Genomic DNA, 19,265 nt, shown 5'->3' with positions numbered 1-19,265 from the left:
ATTCAAAGCAGCCATATCCTCCCTGACACATGTTCAGCCTCCACCACTCTGGAGGCTGGAATTTTAAATCCAGTCCCCCTGAATTTATGACACACGCACAGTAGCAAGTCCCTACAGGCTGAAAATCAAACTGTAATTCAAAGGCCACGGGGCTGAGGAAACAGCCAGAAGATAAATCCCAATTTCAACCTTGGATTCTCTGCAAGTTGATTCAGTGGCCTGTCAGTCATATTTAAAAATAAAATAAAACTAACAGAGACACCAGACGGCACGTTTTAAAGAGAAACAGGAGTATGCTTTTCAGAACTCCTTCAAAAGGCTCTTACTACCTGAAAAGGGCTGTTATGCGTTATTTCAAGGGCCCGAGAACACGTGGCCCCCATCCGTCATTTGCAGACGTTTCTGAATTTTTAACTAATGAGATATAAGGAAGGAATTGAGACCATTCAAGGCCACCGAGGCCACCGTGCTGATTGAAGGTGATGTTACAGATGGCGAAGCAGCCCATTTCTGGAGCTGGGAGGTCACCACCACAGAGCACGTGGAGGATGAGAGCGCGCCAGGCACAGAGCCCTGGGAACTCACCTTGCAGCCCTCGCAGGCGCTGACCCCATAGTGGTACCCGGATGATTTGTCCTGGCAGACGAAGCAGGGTTTGTACACGCGAGGGGGAGGGAGTGGAGACGGTGGGCTTGGGACGAGTTCCTCAGAGCTGGTGCTCTGGGTTTCAATCGCTGCAATGGAGGTGGGGTGGGGGGAGAAAAAAGAGAAAATGGATTTCAGTTCATTTCTGTTTTACCAGTGAATTCATAGGCCTCTGCCCCAAATTCAGCAACAACACTCACAAAGACAGGCCCACAAAACCAGTGGTCACTGTAGACACAGCGTTGGGGATACTGACACTGATGATGGGGTGCTCAGCAGTTTACAAAGTAATCCCGTATGTCTCTCTCTCTCATTGCAAGAGAGACAATTTTATCACCATTTTACCCTGAAGAGAAACAGAGTCAGGCGTGCAGTGACTTGTCCAAGATCAACAGGGCAGTGGTAGAGCCAAGACAGAGTCAGATCGTGTACTGCAAACCCCAGGCTCTTTCTACCCTTCCGTTTCCCCTAGCTTCTCATCGAGTTAGAGTCTCAGAAATAACTTGTTTGACCCCATGGTTCATTTAACCAAATGCAAATTTCCTGAGGACAAATGAAGAAAGTGCCCAAAGTTGCCATTCTTCAAGCACATGGGGAGGGCCTCTGGCATGCGTCCATAACCGATCTTCATTAATAATAATATTGGCAAGACCTTCGCTACTCAAAGAGAGCTCCCTGGACCCACAGCATCAGCATCACTTCAGAACTTAATAGAAAACATAGAATCAGGCCCCAGCTCAAATCTACGGAATCAGAATCTGCATTTTAACAAAACCCCCAGGAGAGAGAACGGACAAGTGTTTGAGGATCCTTGCTTTGCCCTAATGATGGCACAAAGTCATGTTGATCTTCAGTCTAGATTTAAAAAGATGGAATTCCCCCATTTCATTGTTTAACCATCCAAATTCCATGGGAGACAGGAATTCATAGAACTTAAGTATTCTGCAATACCTTCTCTACAGATTTTATGTACAAACAAAGCCCAGCCCTATTCCTATCATAGGCAAAAATGCTCATAAAGTCTGATGGATACAGGAAAAGTAGTAAAGTGATCAATAAATGTCCCAGACTCTTCTAATCTCCAAATCACTTAACAACAGAAGATTTCCCAGAGAATAAAATTTCCAGTTGTTCCACTGTCCCTAGACTCCCAGAGTAGATATTCTGCTGATTGAATTGCCCTATAGCCAAACTTTCAGCAAGTTGAGTCAACTCATCCACTAGACACACTTAATCAAACCGCACCTCGCAATCCTGCTGCCACACCAGGCTGCGAATTCACCTCAACTACTGCAATAGCCTCTTCATTGTATCTACTCCTCTACGCCAGAGTTCATTCTTCAAACAAGCAGTAAGATATCTGTTCAAAAAGTTAAAATCGATCCCTCTCACTTACCTGTCTAAAGCTCTTTGATAGTCACCAATTAGATCAAAGCCAAACTCCTTGCTGCGTCCTATGAAGCTTTCCATGATATGGCCCATTAGCAATATCAATGATTCTCCTAACTTATTAACTTCTAAACATTTGGCTTCTAGTCTATCTCTTGAATAGGACAAGCTCTTATGCCAACTGAACGCAAATGAATATTTGCTACATGGAAATTCTCAGACTTACATGCCTCTGGTTCCTTTCCATCTCTGAGATCTTAGAGCAAATGTCACCTTCTCAGAGAAGACGTCTCTAAGTAAAATGCCCTACCCCATTCCTCACTCCAAGCCATTATTTATTTTAATTTCTATAAAATTCTCTAACTTTAGAAAGTTTGTGTGCACATTTATATTATACCTCTGCCACACCCTCCAGCATGGGTTTAATGAGGCCAAAGCACTTACCAAAATTGTTTACAACTGTGTTCCAGGCCTAGAAGAGGTCCTGACACATAGTAGGCAAATAATCAATAAATATTTGTTGAATTAATAATTCTTTTTCATTACAAACACTAAGTACCCCTCTAAGTTATGAAATTATAAAATTGGAAATCAAATAGTTTTCATATGCTCATTTGCTTACTTTGAAAAATAAGTATCCCTTTGGAATAGAATCAATTATTATTTTAGAATTTTTATAATTCAAAAGAATCTTGGCATGAATTCATTAGGTTAGCCCGGGTCTAGTAGATAACCCTATAGCGTCTTCATTTGGTTAGAACAGAGGTATCTGGGATGAAGAAAGCCCTTACTCTGCATAGCTTGGCACAATTATGTCAAGTGTTCTACACATGAGTTGGCATCTGACATGTCCCTAAAGCTTATCAGATCACTTATTAGGCTGTAAATGCAAAAACATTCCTCATGCTTATCAGCTTCATTGAAAGCAAATGAGTAATAATGGCATCAGAAAGGTAACAGTACTTGTCAAAAGTACAAAATATCACTCTTTGTTCAAATAAACCAAAAACTAACAACAACAACAAAACACACACAAGTTCATCTACTAGTTTTTCACTCAGAGCGAAACGCTGTTATCATCTTGGCATACCTGTTCCCGGACATTTTCCTATGCATATAAATGCTTTGGGTTTGTTTGTTTACTAAAATGGAATTGTACTGTAGATTCTATTTGGGACTTAGTCTGTTTAACTCTGCCAGAAGTTTATTTCCTTGTCAAAATCTATTTCCCCACAAGACATTCCATTAGGATGAATATCTTTGCAGCTAATCTCAGCACATCTCTATTTCCTTAGGATAAATTCTCAGAAGTGGAATGATTCACTCAAAAGTGGTAGTTATTTCAAATTATTTTGTTAGTTTTCAATTCATGTTGAGAAACTGACTTCTAGAAAGGCTGTGTCAGAATCCTTCTGAAATCGGTAACAGAATCCTTCCCTGGATGCTTCTCAATGCTTCTGCATGGGTTCTAGTTGCGTGCCTCCACTTCTGTCCTAACACTTCCCCAACGCTGACAGAGCCATGCGGTCACCACTATGACCAATCCTGCATTGTGTTCTCTACGGAAGCAGTGCATGTGTGTTTGTGTGTGTGCGTGTGTGTTGAGGGGGGTGTGTTTCAATGTCCTACTCACTCATGTAGAACAGCTAATCTAGCTTGACTAGGGAAGTTGTAAATAGAATTGTTAGGGCTGGATTCAGCTGTCAGAGCTATGCCCTGAATTTCAAAAGTGGGTGGTAATTTCCATAAATATGCCACTTCAATACATGTACTCAAGGAAGTCCAGCATGTTACCCTCCCAAAGAGAGGACACAGAACTGCGGGCAACTTAATACCCAAGAAATTTGGGACAAAGTACACAAAAAAGAGGGAGGCCTCAAAAAAATCCCAAAACATTTCACAAAGGTTGGAAAAAGACTTTTTCTAAGGATGAGAGCCATGTATAATAAATGAATGAATCTAGAAGGCTTTTTCTGAATAGCTGCCATGAATGGAAATGTCCTATTGTAAGCCATCAATTGTGAAGGCTCTGGACTTTCATGAAGGCTGTGGTGACTTCACCTGCAACGCTATGAACTTTCCGTATCTGCACAATGGATGTTCGCCTCCTCAATGGTTTATTTTTGCTGAGTGACTGTAACATGCCAAGCATTGTGTTACATGCCATCGACAGTGCGTGGTATAATCCCTTAGCCTTGACAAGTTTGGTCTAATAGAGAGTAAATGAACGATTCAATTATAACAGTAGTTCCCAGACTTGGCTATATATTAGAACTATCTGGGGGGTTTTCAACCATCCTAAGGCACAGATTTTATCCAGACCTGTTACGCCAGAATGTCTGGGAGTAAAAACCAAGCGTGTGTGTGTGTGTGTGTGTGTGTGTGTGTGTGTGTGTTTAAACAAAACATTACCAGGTGAATCCAAATTGCAGCAGTTTGGGAACTACTGGTATTATAATAACAAAGAAAGTTTCAAGTATATTCAGCCCAGGAGAAATCAAGGGAGGCTTCCCAGAGGAGATGACCAGGCTGTGTTTTGACAGATAAATTGATTCTTTCTATTGTGGTTTGAATTTGAATCCTATGAATGCCGTAAATGAATCCCACACAAACCTCAACAGAAAAGGCATATATATGAGAAGAAATAATCATTCTCAGAATTTCCCACTGGTAGTAAAAAATTAAATATTTCTGTTTTCATATACTCAAATATCACCCTCAAAATTGGTAATCTGTAGCCCTTTATTTCCTCCGTGTGGCCTATAACACTGAGAATAATGAAAGAAAGAAAGAAAGAAAGAAAGAAAGAAAGAAAGAAAGAAAGAAAGAAAGAAAGAAAGAAAGAAAGAAAGAGCCACAGTGGTTTAATCAAACTGCCAAAGCTAGTCAAACTCTCCACAGCAAGTTCCAGAATTAGAGCCAGAATATGGTATCAATATAAGTAGATTCCTACAAGTGCTGGCGAGGATGTAGAGAAAAGGGAACCCTCGTACACTGCTGGTGGGAATGCAGACTGGTGCAGCCATTATGAAAAACAATATGGAGTTTCCTCAAAAAATTAAATATGGAACTGCCATTTGACTCAGTGATCCCACTTCTAGAAATATATCCTAAGAAACCCAAAGCACCAACCAGAAAGAATGTATGCACCCCTATGTTCATAACAGAGCAATTTACAATAGTTAAGATCTGGAAACAGCCCAGGTGTCCACCAGTAGATGAGTGGATAAAACAGCTGTGGTACATTTATAGCATGGAATACTATGCAGCAGTAAAAAAGGAGAATCTCTTACTCTTTGAGACAGCATGGAGGGACCTGGAGAGTATCATGCTAAGTGAAATAAGTCAGTCAGAGAAAGACCCGTATCACATGACCTCACTCATATGTGGAATCTAAGTAACAAAATAAACTGATGAACGGAGTGGATCCAGAGACATGGAAGCATGGAACAGAGAGCGGAATCTCAGAGGGAAGGTGGGGGAGGTTGAGGGGGGTGGAAGGTAATCAATCAAAGACCTTGTATGCATATATGCATAACCCATGGACACAGACAATAGGGTGCTGAAGGCCTGAGGTGGAGAGTGGGGCAGGAGAGGGATAGAGGGGATTAAGAGGGGGAAAAAAGGAAACATATATAATACTTACAACAATGAAGAATTATTAAAAATAAAATAATAAAAGCAGATTCCTATTTTAATGCAACCTCTGGCCTTTTGATAATGTAGCAAAATACTTTGGAAAAGTTTATTAGTGCTCCTCTTCCCCTGCTGTGCCCACCCCCCACCCCCACCACCACTAAGACAGTGGGAAACAAGGGGGGGCAGATAGCCTAATGGCTCCCCTTTCACTAGTCACTGTGGTATTTAAGGTAGCTACAGAGTGCTTGGCCATTGATCTGCTCACTGTCATCCTGCTTAAATCAATAATCTATTAGTCCCTTTAAATTAGAGTTAGATTCATCAAATGCCCTTGAGAGGCCTCAAACATTGTGTTCCTTATCCAGGCAAGCGCCATCAGTCTATGGAATGATAAAATTTTTGCTGGAAAACTCTGCAGGCTCAGCAGACAGTATGTCCTGTATTAGCTCATTCAGCGATCTCAGGCAGGCCAAAAAAGCAGTTTTTAGACTTCCCGGGGGGGTGTGGGGGGGTGTGGGGGGGGGAGTGGCTTTGTGTCATTCAATCAGACAACTGCACGCCCGCCGTCCTGATGTGATTTCAGTTTGGGGAAGCAGCCTTTTGAGGAATCATTCGGATCCGCTTTTGGCCTCCTGCTTGTTATTTATTTCCTTGCTTCCTTATTGTCTTACTCGGTGCTCTTTGGTGACTGCATCCCAGACAAGCAGCAGCCTCCGATGGGGCATCTCAACGGCTCACCAGATGGGCTGCCTTGCTTCGTCAGGGAATGGCCAAGACAGAGAACTTCTGCTTGGCTCTGGGGGGTCCCTCCCTGCCCAGAGCAGAGTCAGCACCAGAGGTGCTGAGGGCGCTTCTCCGGGCTGCACACAGGCGAAAGGAGACAGTAAGCTGCCCAAACCTGCATGGGCAGACACGAGCTTCCAGCCCTGATTTCGAACCCCTCCATCCCTGCAACATAGAGATGGCTATCGCTAAGGAAAGCAAAGCTAGGGTCACTTTCCCCGTATAAAAATTCATTACAGGTCTCATCTGCCTCTACTTCAGAGGTGGGGAACATCTGGCCTGCAGGCCGTAAAAGACCTTCGAAATCATTGGGTCTGGCCCTGCCGAGGCATTAGGGGTGAGTTAATTAAATGTTTGACCACAGATCGCAGGCTCATTTTTAAGCTGATAATTTTGTATGGGCCGCGAATGATGTTATAAATATCCAAATGGCCCTGGGCAGAAAAAGGGTTCCCCACCCCTGCATTAGGGCTCCTCAAAGTGTGGTCCATCCAGACCAGCAACCAGCAACAGGATTCTGGGGAAGGTGGGGGGGGGGTGGATAGGAACTTGCTTAAATTAGTTATTTTCATTCTATCTATGACAAAGGACCATTTCTTACCCTCCCACCCTAAACCCATCAAGGATTCATAAAACCCAATAAAAACCAATCCCTAGGAAAAAAATATGTAAATAAAATGGATCTTTAGAAAAAAGGGATTATGAAAAAGGTGACCACAACACAACCTCCAACTTAGGAAACATGTTAGTAGACATCAGATTTCTCTGTCCAGTTGCGGTACAAGTTTCTAAACACTTGCTCTCGATGTCCACACCTGTTGGGGACTGGCCAGGGCCAGGTTAGGGAAGGACACAGTCCACAGATGGCATTTTGAGAAGCACTTCTCTGAAGGACTTCGAACTCAGAGGGTGTTTGCAGGCAAAACAAAAACAAACTAAGCAAAACCTCCACCGACTGAAATGGAGCAAAGTAGAAGGCCAGCACAACCAGTGACACAGCTTTCTTAAACACGGCCTCAATTCCGGAGGTTAATTCATTCCCAAAATTCAAAAGAAAAAAGTAATGCTGTTGCCTGTTAAGAGGAGTTGGCATTTCCAAACTTAACTCACCTGAGAAAACAGTCCAAATGTCCTTGTTGTTATAACACACCTGAGTGACATTTAAACACACAGAAAGTCCCCAACAATAGCTCCCTTCACAATTCCTAACATGCTTGGCATTTTTTCTAAAGGTTAGATTAAGTAGCAGATACCATTTTTAAGAGAGAGCTCAGTATACAAATTTTTTTTTTTCCTTTGTGAGAACTAATTTACTGCTGGCTAACCCACGTTGACAGATTTCAGGATTTAACGTTGGGCCTGATTAGAGGCAGGCTTCTTGCCTTATGAAAACACTGCCTTTTTGCTAGAACCTTCCATGATTAAGACAATATTTTAATGCACTCTCTGGGCAGCTGAGCCTTAAAAGAAAAAAAGAGTTGTAAAGCAAAAGGCATTTCCTGCAAGACCCCCAGGGAATTTGAGCCCAGAGCTCCAGACCTATGGGAGGGAGTCATTTCAGCTAATTAAGAGAGAATAGCAAAGTGTTGCATTTGGTCAAAACATTCAGTTGGGCTTCATTTTTGTTGGCACCAAAGAGAGCCGGTCTGGATATTTTCCCCTCTTTTTCTGTGGATTCACTGCAGGATTGTAAGGCCCACAGCTCACATACATTAGGGAGAAAGTCAAAGGAAACGCTAAAGTTCAACTAAAGTACAAGTAATTAGAACCAGATTCTCCTGTGTGCGCATGCGTGTGTGTGTGTGTGTGTGTGTGTGTGTTGTATTAAAATAGAATTTACATGCCTCCAAACGTTGGAGTGGGGGCAAAAGAACTCCATATACTGTCGCTCATTTAATTTTCCTGTCGCCTCTTGGTGAGGGGGGTCTGCTTTTAATCAACTTTCAGGGGAAGCGGTTTGGTTCCACACACACATGGGTTTTGCAAATCTGTGAATCGCATTCTGAAATTAGGTAATTGCCAAACAAGAAAAACTCCGCTTTACAATGGTCTTGCCGCACACCACACCGCTGCTGGCTTTGTTATTATTAAGCAGCTCCAAGATTAGTCCAGGGTTCGGGGCAGGCAAGGGAAGGAGGGGGTGTTGGGAGAAGGAAAACATCATTGTGGGGCTTTGGCAGCCCTGACTCAGTAACCTGCCCATGACCCTGAAGAGTGTGTGTTTGCCCGGGTCACCAGGGATCCTGGTGGCGGGCTGGAGCTGGGCTATGAGAATCCCTGCTATTCTGACCATACATGCAACAGGTGCGGGACACAGGCAGGGGCCAAACGTAGGGCTGGGGGAGACTTTGGTTTTGACTCCTTAAAAGCCTTCTTTTGCAAAATATGGTCTAGGGGCCGGGCGGGGTGGGGGGGGGGGGTGGCAATGCCATCACCTGGCGATTGGTCAAAATCAAGTTCTCAGCTTCACCCAGAAATGCCTGTCAATCACAATAGGCATCATAAGAAAATCCTCACTTAATTCCTAGGAACATAAGCAACATTGGAGACACCCTGACTTGTGAAAAGGTCTTGTGACTGTCCTCACCTCCCCAAGCATTGTGCTGAGTCAATTTGGCATGGGAACTCAGTCGGCTTCCCTCTGCACAGGTCCTTACGAAATGCCCCACCTTGTTAAGTACTTAATATATTAAGGTCTTCAAGCTGGGTGTGTGTTTATGCTCACCAGAAACCAGAAGACTTCGTTCTCTCCCACGGAATTTTGGCAATGGATCCGAGTTGGCAGGGGGTTCAAAGTTGCACCGGAAGAGCCTGAACTAATAGGATCTACTATTTACTGAGCCCTTACCGTGTGCCTGGGGCTGTGCTCAGTGCTTAATAGGCCTTCACTCATTTACTCCTCCCAAAACCACGGGGAGGGGAGGGACCAGGAACTCTGCCCCTTAGAATAAGGAAATTTAAAAAGATAGCACCCCTCTCGGCCTTTACAGAAGAGATTTCAATGGCTCCCTATAGACAACTCTTAGTTCACCAAGCCCCACATTTTCACTTCTTATTTTCCATCTCCCTCATTTATTTCCTCTGCTAGAAACATCAAGGGGTATGGTCTTAGTTACCCAAATTTGAGAGCTGCAGAATTGCATCCCTTCCTTTCTTATAAATTGTCCAGACCAGCGGTTCTCAACCTGTGGGTCGAGACCCCTTTGGCGGTCGAACGACCCTTTCACAGGGGCCGCCTAAGACCATCCTGCATATCAGATATTTACACTGAGATTCATAACAGTAGCAACATTACAGTTATGAAGTAGCAACGAAATTAATTTTATGGTTGGGTCACAACATGAGGAACTGTATTTAAAGGGCCAGAAGGTTGAGAACCACTGGTCCAGACACTGGTTTGAGCCCAGACATTGTTGTTTTGAACAAGATAGTTTGGGCCTTTAAAAGAGAGAGAGGGAGGCTAGTATCCACTAATCACTGTACTGTAGCTACACCTGCCTGGGCTCCCGGCCAGCAGCAGAAATTATTTCTGGGACTGACTTTTACTGTGGGAAGTGCTGTCATATTTTCATAAGGGACCGTGACACGTTCAGCACCTACATTTCATTTTTATAATGTGCTTTCTCGCTTCAAGGAATATAGTCGAAAATTATCTCATAGGTTGTTTTGGGTGACGTTTTTAACATACGAGGCTTTATATCACTATTTTCTAGGGCATACTAAGATAGCTTTGACAGGATTCAAATAAATTCTCCCTTAAAATCACTTAACAGGCAGCCCCGTCTAAGTACTTATTAATGATCTGAACTGAGAGGCATCAGAAATGGAACTGTATTAACTGAACAAATGCCGGAACGGGCCTCGGGGGTCGTGTGTGCATGAAGCTAATTGCACCACAGGATTAAGGTCCCCCTGAAGAGTTTATCTCAACACCAAACGATTCAGCTCCATATTCCACTTCTAATCAGGGTTCCCATCATTTCTAAAAAAGCAATTATTGCACTAATAAATGACATTCTATTATCTGTTCAAATTTCCTGTGCCCAAAGTAGATTAAAATAGGAGCATTAAAATGTATAAGGTCTCAGATACACATTTCTTGGCTTCTGTACTGTAAATACATTTTTAAAAATTTCAACCACGTTGGTGGCAGCCTCACAGAAAAGCAATGGGGGAGAGGCTTTTTGGGATACTTAAGGATGAGGACAATGAAATTATGCTTTGTCACATGGGAATCCTTGCCACTCTTCTGCGGTCTGAGAAAGTTTAAGTGAAATTACACCAGAATTTAGCCAAACCCCTCTTAACAAAACAATGCTCAGCTCACTCAGTTATGTTTGCTGCAAAGGATCTTTTCTGTTGTACACTCATATTAGTGGTCTCAAAATAACTTTGAAACCAATTTAATCCTTGTTGTGTGGATTTTCTTGGTTCCAAAAAAGAACTAAAACACCATGAACCTGCAGAAAATGGTGTGTAGGGAAGTGATGGGAAGGGCACAGGTTTTGCTGCCAGATGAACTGAATTTGAATCCCTCCTCTGTTACTTTTCTTTACATCTCTGAGCACCATCGGGAGTCCTGAGTGCATGAAGCCCCAGTGTCTCCTTCCTGAAAATGCAGACACTCCTACAATTCCTGTTGGTGAGCTGGTGACAGGCAGGCAGTATTTGCAACTTACCCAGCACACACACAGTAAGTGCTTAATAAGTGATAGACAACCCTGACTTCCCCCGCGCCCCCCCCCCGGTTCCTCACCCCCCACATTTCCCTTGTACTTCCTTAATCAATGGTGGCTGTTCTTTTCTTTTTTTAAATGTGTTTTTATTGATTTCAGAGAGGAAGGAAGAGGGAGAGATAGAAACATCAATGATGAGAAAGAATCATTGATCGGCTGCCTCCTGCCCACCCCACTCTGGGGATCGAGCCCCCAACCCAGGCATATGTCCTGACTGGGAATTGAACCGTGACCTCCTGGTTCACAGGTTGATGCTTAACCACTGAGCCACACCAGCCAGCTGGGCTAGGGTGGCCGTTCTTAACCAACACAGATTCTGCTCCCCCAAGAGACATTATGCAGTATCTGGGGCAATTTTGGGTGTCATAATTGGGGGCCCCCACTGGCTTTTAGTGGGTACAGGCCAGGGATGTTACTACATATCCCACAAGGCACAGGACAGCTCCCTCCGTCCCCAACAGTAACAACAATGGATTATAAGGCCTAGATTTTAAATGGTGCTGAGGTTGAAAAGCCCTAATATAGGGTAAGGATGCTTCTTTAGGCAAAGGAGTGGGACAGTAAGTAAAATAATTTCCTGTAGCACCAGAGAAGTAGAAACTGCACAGAAGAGCCCTGGCCAGTTGGCTCAGTTGGTTGGAGGGTCATTCCATGCACCAAGGGTTTTCAGGTTCTATTCTCAGTCAGGGCACATACCTAGGTTGTGGGTTCAATCCCTTGTCTGGAGCATATGGGAGGCAACTGATTGATGCTTCTCTCACATTGATGTTTCTCTTTCACATTGATGTTTCTCCTTCTCTCTCTCTCCCTTTTTCTCCCCCTTCTCTCTCAAATCAATGAACATATCCTTGGGTGAAGATAAAAAAAAAGACAGAATGCATATGCTCAGCTCCTAACTCTGTCCTCTAGTCTAAGCAGTCACTTCTCCTACCTGAGCCTCAGCTTCCTAATCTGAAAAGCAAAGATGACAAGTCCGCATACCACACTGCAAGGTTTACACTCTGTAAACTACAAAACTATAAAACCACATAAAAATTAGAGCTAACACTTCATTATTAGAGTCTTTGAAAGGCAGGTATCCTAATCTGACTAATATTATTACCTTAGGAGATGAAAGAAATATTTTTGGAGTCTAGTCTAATAATAACTTAGAGTATTAATAACTAACAGTCCTGGAGCATGCACTATAGGCTAGCCACCACCACCATTCTGCTCTGAGCATTTTACACGTATTAATTACTTGATCCTCATAATGATCCTACGGGATAGCTCCTCTTGGTAGTTCTTTTTTACAAGGAAGAACTGGAGACACAAGGCAGTTAGGTAACTTGCTGAAGGCCACACAGAGCAGAGAATTGAAGGCAAATGGTCTTGGGTTCAAGACAATGGGTGTGACCAGGTGTTGGGAGAAGACAACAACATTCTCTCTTATGACTACACTAGAGGCCCGGTGCACGAAAATTGTGCACTGGGGCGGGGAGGTTCCCTCAGCCCAGCCTGTGCCCTCTCACAGTCCGGGAGCCCTCGGGGGATGTCTGACTGACGGCTTAGTCCCGCTCCCCATCAGTTGGACATCCTTAGCGCTGCCAGGGAGGCGGGAGAGGCTCCCACCACCACTGCTTTGCTTGCCAGCTATGAGCCTGGCTTCTGGCTGAGCGGCGCTCCCCTTGTGGGAATGCACTGACCACCAGGGGGCAGCTCCTGCGTTGACTGTCTGCCCCCTGGTGATCAGTGTGCATCATAGCGACCAGTCTTTTGGCTATTTGGTTGATTTGCATATTAGCCTTTTATTATATAGGACAGAACTTTTCTGGCAAGAGGTTGGCAAAATCTCTGGCAGCAAATTTGAGAATATACAGATTAAGACAAAGACACACAGCTACCCCAAGATAAAGACCAAAAGTTAACCTGGAAAACTAAAAATGAAGCTAAGGGGACAGAAATAAAGCCTTTTTTTTTCTTCTTTCCAGTCAGAGCAATAAAATAGGAAAGTCCCCCAGAAGCCAACACAAGACTTAAAAGCCTCTCTTTCTCTCTTTCTCTCCCCGCCCCCCCCCCCCCCCCATCTTCCTTGGTAAGAAACCAACCCCCAGCAGGCAGAATGGCAGCAGCTAAGACCAAGGTTCCAAGGCCTTTGGCAGTGGTCCAAGGGTGTGTGACTACACACTGTGAGGGGCAGCAAGTCAGGACAAATGTGGTCAGCAGTATTGCCGGCTGCTCCAGGCTCTGCTAGGGGTTGGAGGCTCTGGACCAACCCCTCCCCCCGTGTCCCTAAGCATATTTGGCACGAAAATGAAACCAGCATGGAGAATTGTTGCTGCCTACAGATTTGGAATCCCCGAATGAGGAGCTGAATTACTCTCTTCCCTGAGGTCCAGGGTGTATGGAAGGAGTGACTACAGCAGAAAAATAGAAAATAAATATACCCACCAAACCTTCCAGTTGACTAATATGAAGATTTTGTTAGTGCTAGAGTTGAGCAGAACAGATCAGTTCAAAAGTATACATTTGGGGATATTTTTAAAGATTCTTAAGTTTCTATATGGAATTGTTCAAATTAGAGAAACACTATAACATTGATTTTTTTTCTTTCATAACAGTGGTTTCTCAATATTTCTTGATGTGAGAAGGTGAGAATTTCAAAGTGCTTTACTTTTAGTTCTTATGAAAGGAATTGCTAAGGAAAACTTGAAAATATCAAAGAAATTTTCACCAATCTCCAAGCTATAGCAGGCCGTAAGGCTTAAGTCTTTTGGGATATTCATTCCTTCAGGGAACTTTCCTTCTTTCTGCAAATTGAAGCATGTAGTTGGAAGTGTGAACTTTGGAGCCAGCCTGCCTGGGTTCAATCTTAACTCATCTACTTACTAGCTGTGTGACTTTAGGCAAGTTACATAACCTCTCTGAGCCTCAATTTCCCTTTCTACAAAATGATAGTATATCCCTCCTTAGATCATTGTAAGCATTAAACAATAATGCACTGTAAAGCACTTGACACATGCCTGTCACATAGCAGTATTAGACAGTTATCTTTACTATATCAAGGGTCATTATTGTGTTGATGAATCTCAATATACTCACTCTCCTGTCTTTCTCCTACCCATCAATCTCATATCTTGATTTTCTAACTTTAACTTCCATTTCCCTATCAAAATAGTAGACCCTCCTATACTGGTACATGCTACTATGAATAAAGCAAGTTGAGTCATCTTTCTCTCTCAACTGTCCCTTCCCAGCCTCTCAGGCATTAATGTAAAGTATCGCAATGACCACCTCCTCTTGGTTTTCTTCGTTCATCCCCACCCCACATGCCTAGAAGCCTCAGAAGCAGCTTCTTTAAACAACTCCTTACCATAGAAATTTGTCATTGGAGAGCCTTCCATAGTTGCTGTAAACCCCAAGTGGCAGCAGACCTTTGGATGGGCTGAATGGGAGGCTGGGCAGCACTGGGCAGTGACTACCAACTGACAACATCCAGCCGCTGACAAATATTTATCGAGCACCTGGCAGGTCCAGAGACTGTGCTACATGCTGGGTTAGAGGGAAGTTAGAAGACACTGTTCTTGGCCCACACAAATGGACAACTAAAAATACCAGATGGTAAAATCGGCCCCAACCTGGAAGGAGGTCCTGAAGGGTGCCCAAGGCTGCCATGACCTGTCATGTTACTTGCACTCACGGAGGCTTCAGCTGCCTCGCCTTTAAACACCCAGTGCTTAAAAGAGTGCTTGGGACATAGCGTGGGCACAATACATGTGGTCTGAAAAAAATTAATGAGTGAAAAGAAGGAAACCTGCGTAGGAATCCTTCTATGAGCTATCAAAGGATTAATGACAGTTTCAGCCAATTCAGTGGCATCTGCCAACAGCGCATGTTATATGGTGGTGGGTGATCTGAGGTGTGTTTTCACTCACATTACCCTGCTTGCTCCCTCGAGATAAAGGTGTGAAGAGCCACCATGATCCGTTTTTAAATCTCCATTATCGCAGGAGGAAATGGAAGCTTAGAGAAGGTAAATGACTTGGCCAAGGTCACACTGTTAGGAAATGGCTTGATCCAAAAATGGCTTCCTGAATCCACACACAAGATTATTATGAACAAGAAACAAAGCACTCATTTATAGTCTCAGCTGTCCTATTCATTTTTTACTGTTTTAAGACAAGGTTGGCAAACTTTTCCAGTAAAAGGCCAGATAGGAAGTACTTTCGGCGTTGTAAGCCATATAGTTGGTCTCCATCACAACCACTCAGGTCTGCCATTGTCAGAGGAAAGTGATTATAGACAAGATGCAAATGAACAAGTGTGGCATGTTTGAATAAAACTTGATGTATAAAAACAGGCCACAAGGCTAGATTTGGCTCAGTTTTCTGACCCCTGCTTTAAGATAAAGGATTTGTTTGTTTATTTATTGACTTAGAGAGGAAAGAGAAACATTTATTTGTTGTTCCACCCATTTATACGTTCATTGGTAGATTCTTCTTTGTACCCTGACTGGGGATTGAACCTGCAACCTTAGAGTATCTGGATGACACTCCAACCAACTGAGCTACTCAGCCAGGGCTAAGCTATTAAAACGATTTCTTCATATAGTAACTGCACATGTTACTATAAAATCCATGCTTTTCTTTGCTTCCAGAGTAAAGGCAGAGTATGATAGCCATATGTCAGAGATGTGGGAAATATTTTAAGGATGTTAACGCTATAGTGTACATAATATTTATGTCCACCATAAATGTGTAAGGTCTGCACCTTCCCTTCAGAACTAACCTCATGCATGCATTTTTATTAGTTAGGGAGGTCAATATGTCTATCACAAGTTCATTTTAAAATTCCTCCCTACATATTCTGTCCGTTGAGATTATTTATCACACCTTGTTCCCTGGCCTAGAGCCAGGCAGAATATGGGGGTTTTAATACCTTTAATCCATTACATGGATTTTTTAGAGCTCCATAAGACAAAATAAAATGCGCTCTCATGGTCATACATGCAATAAACCTGATATGCCACTTAATATTTCACATCCCATTCTATATTTCAGCTGTGATGGTTTCCAGCTTTCAATGTGCAAAATGACACTATTTCAGCCATCTTTTTGCTCCAATCTCTGTTGTTGTTCGGTTAGAGAACTCCTGAGAATTCATAAACAATAAATCTCACCATGAGTTCGAGGGCTGATTATTATTGCTCCCCAATATTCTGAAGAAGTATTGACATATGCCACCCAGTTGGCAATCTGAATTGGTCATGTGTATGTTTATTAGGCGATGCTACCTTGTTTTGAGTGCGTTATTAGCACGGTAGCTGGTCTCTGAAGACGGCCTGCTCAAGGAACCACACTTCTAGGGATCCACACCATTGACCTTTGAATCTGAGCTGCTACTGTGATTTCCTTTTGATCAATAGAATGTGGTGAGGGTAATGGCGTGTTACACATGAGACTAGATCATGAGGAGCCTTGCGGCTTCCATCCGGGATTCTTTGCAATGCTTATTCTGGGGGAAGCCATGTAAAGAGCCCTGGGACCACCATGCTGTAAGGAAGCCCACATCACCAGAGGAGGCCGTATGGAGACAGAGCTGCTCAGGCAGCCTCCAGCTGTGCCATTGACCTCAGTTGAGGAACTACACATGTGAATGGAGGAGCCATGCTGAACAACCAGCTTAGTCAAGCTCTCAGGTGAGCCCACCCCCAGCACCGGCTCACTGCAGCCATTTCAAAGACCCCAAGTGAGACAGAACCTTGAAAGTTTTAAGCCATGAAGTACTGGGCTGGGCTGCTGTGTCGCAATAGATAACTGAAGTTAATTCTACAGTTAATTGAAGATTATTTATTGCGGAGCCATGAAGAACCTGTAGCCATGGCCCACCTCAACTCTGCCAGGATCTAGTAGATAGTAATTTGGCATCATAGGCACTGTCCAAGCTTGACATGCATTCCTGCCAGTTACACGAGCAATGGAATAATTCCTTCTAAAAATAAAAAAATTAAGATATTCTGGATTTTTTAAAAAGGTATCATTGCTTGGTTATGAATTCAAAGACTGTAATGATTAAGATATCATGGAATAAGGCTCTTATAAAATTAAAATATCAACTGTAATCCAATGTCTCTTTTTCTCAAATGGCTTAGAAAACGCATTCATATCCACCTGCGCCCACATGTGAGCACCACCTGCCCATCCCCTGCACACACACTCTTTTATTTTGAGATGCAGCTGTCTCCTTATGGGGTGGTTGTTTTTTATTTGCTCCTCCAGGGGACAGATTGAATCAGCACCCCCACACTGGACATTGCCATTCAAAATAATAGCGAAAGACCTGCAGGTAATGAGCCATAATACTCACTTGTTACCCACGAAGGAGGGTTTAGATCACTTGCTCTCTGTTACCTTTCGTGAAACATCTGTTTCATATGAGCCAGTTAAAAGTGCATACATCTGTAAATAATAAGCCTGTGTGTGCACATAATTTAATGAATCAGGACATAAAAAGGGATTGAACAGTAGGGGCAAAGCAATTAGAGTAACTGCCCATTTTGTTAAAAAAAAATGTATTGTTTCCAGCTTGCACTTGGAAACCCTTTCATTATTCTGTGGGTTCTGAGACTTCCAGCCTCTCTCACTCCCCCACCTCCCCCCACAAAGAAAATAGGAGTGGACTTTGCATCATTGGCCGAGGGAAGGAAACCCACACTATGCAAAGCTGGGTGGGGAACTTCCCACTCACTTTTTCCTACTCAGGAGGGTACCTGAACGCCTCTGTGCCTGGGAACTCTCCTCCATCAAGTGGAGAAAGAACAGCACTTCCTCTCAGGCTGCTGTGAGGTTTAGATGGCATAAGCCATTTTGCGCACTTGGCAGATAATATGCATTTAATATTAGTTACGATGATGATGGTGATTATTTCATGAAAAAAATCTAGCACAATTTGCAACCATCTAGGGGGAAAAACACAAAATAAAGTTCCTTTGGCCCTGGCCTGTGTGGCTCAGTTGGTTGGGCATCGTCCTGTGCACAGATTCCCCGTCAGGGCCCAGGCCCAGGTTACAGGCTCCGTCCCCAACAGGGGGCATGCGGGAGGCAGCCAATCAATGCTCGCTCTCGAATGGATGTTTTCCTCTCTCCCTCTCCCTTCCTCTCTTCTGAAAATCAGTGAAAAAAAAATATATTTTTAAAAGTTCCTCTTGATTTGGTCCTATTTCTATTTGCTTTCTTCACACTATTTCTAGGGATGGGGAGAAAAAAGAGGTGGGGTGGGGAGGAGGTGGTTAATGGGACGTACCACTAGACAATCTATTCCTAGGCCATCAAAGTAAGTGCCAGAAGCTCAGGGAAAGACCCCATTCTTCTATTTTCAGGACTGTTTTCCAGCTAGTTCATTTACAAGGGCTTGCTGTAACAGCCCACTCGAACCTCCCAAGTTTTGACAGCCCCCCAAAGTTTCCTTCAGGTATTTCGAGTAATCCCGAAACACAACAAATAAATAAAAGCAGACACCACTTGTGATGTTCTCAATTTCAAGTTTGTTGTCACTGGAATACTCTCCGCATCTTTCTTGAACACCTATTATGTGCCAGGCACTGGGTTACAAAGCAAAGCACGTATGTATTAACAGGATAAGGCACTTGTGGGAGACAGAGCATGGGACTTCCTAGAACACACAGGGAGGCATCCATAGAGCATGGCTTGTTTTGCCCGCCTTCATGACGTTTAAGTTGAAAGTAGATGAAAAATGTTGGAAGATACTCTGTCGATTTGAAAACCAAACACAGGACTAGAAATTCGTATGCCACCTTGGTACGATTGCTACAAAGAATATAATTAAGTCCAGCCCACAGGGATTCTGTGGAAATCCTGGTTTAGCTCCGCAAAATAAGTGTTAGCAAAAGAAGTGCTAAGTATGTGCCAGGCCCCAGGAAAAACAGTTCCACCCAGAAGGAAAGCAAGTTAAACAATGACTGAAATCACCACCCCGCAGTTTTCTGTTTACATTCTCCTACAGTCTATTTGCCAGCTACATAAAGAGATCATTAGAGCTTTCCAACAGCAAGAGGGAAGGAGAAGAAAGGCTAAA

At 43.4% G+C, this 19,265-nt stretch overlaps 1 protein-coding gene across 3 annotated transcripts in view; it reads right to left on the bottom strand.

The window, feature by feature from the left end:
- The window catches only part of RARB (retinoic acid receptor beta), a 646,552-nt gene that overhangs the window by 123,864 nt on the left and 503,423 nt on the right, over positions 1–19,265 (bottom strand). For all 3 annotated transcript variants that reach the window (XM_059664097.1, XM_059664098.1, XM_059664099.1), the window contains one exon: positions 586–734. In XM_059664097.1, the coding sequence (XP_059520080.1) occupies positions 586–734 (149 nt within the window). The remainder of the gene's footprint in view (positions 1–585; positions 735–19,265) is intronic.

Source organism: Myotis daubentonii, chromosome 14 (assembly GCF_963259705.1).
Source record: "Myotis daubentonii chromosome 14, mMyoDau2.1, whole genome shotgun sequence".
Taxonomy (NCBI): domain Eukaryota; kingdom Metazoa; phylum Chordata; class Mammalia; order Chiroptera; family Vespertilionidae; genus Myotis; species Myotis daubentonii.
This window is presented reverse-complemented; position numbering and strand designations above follow the sequence as displayed.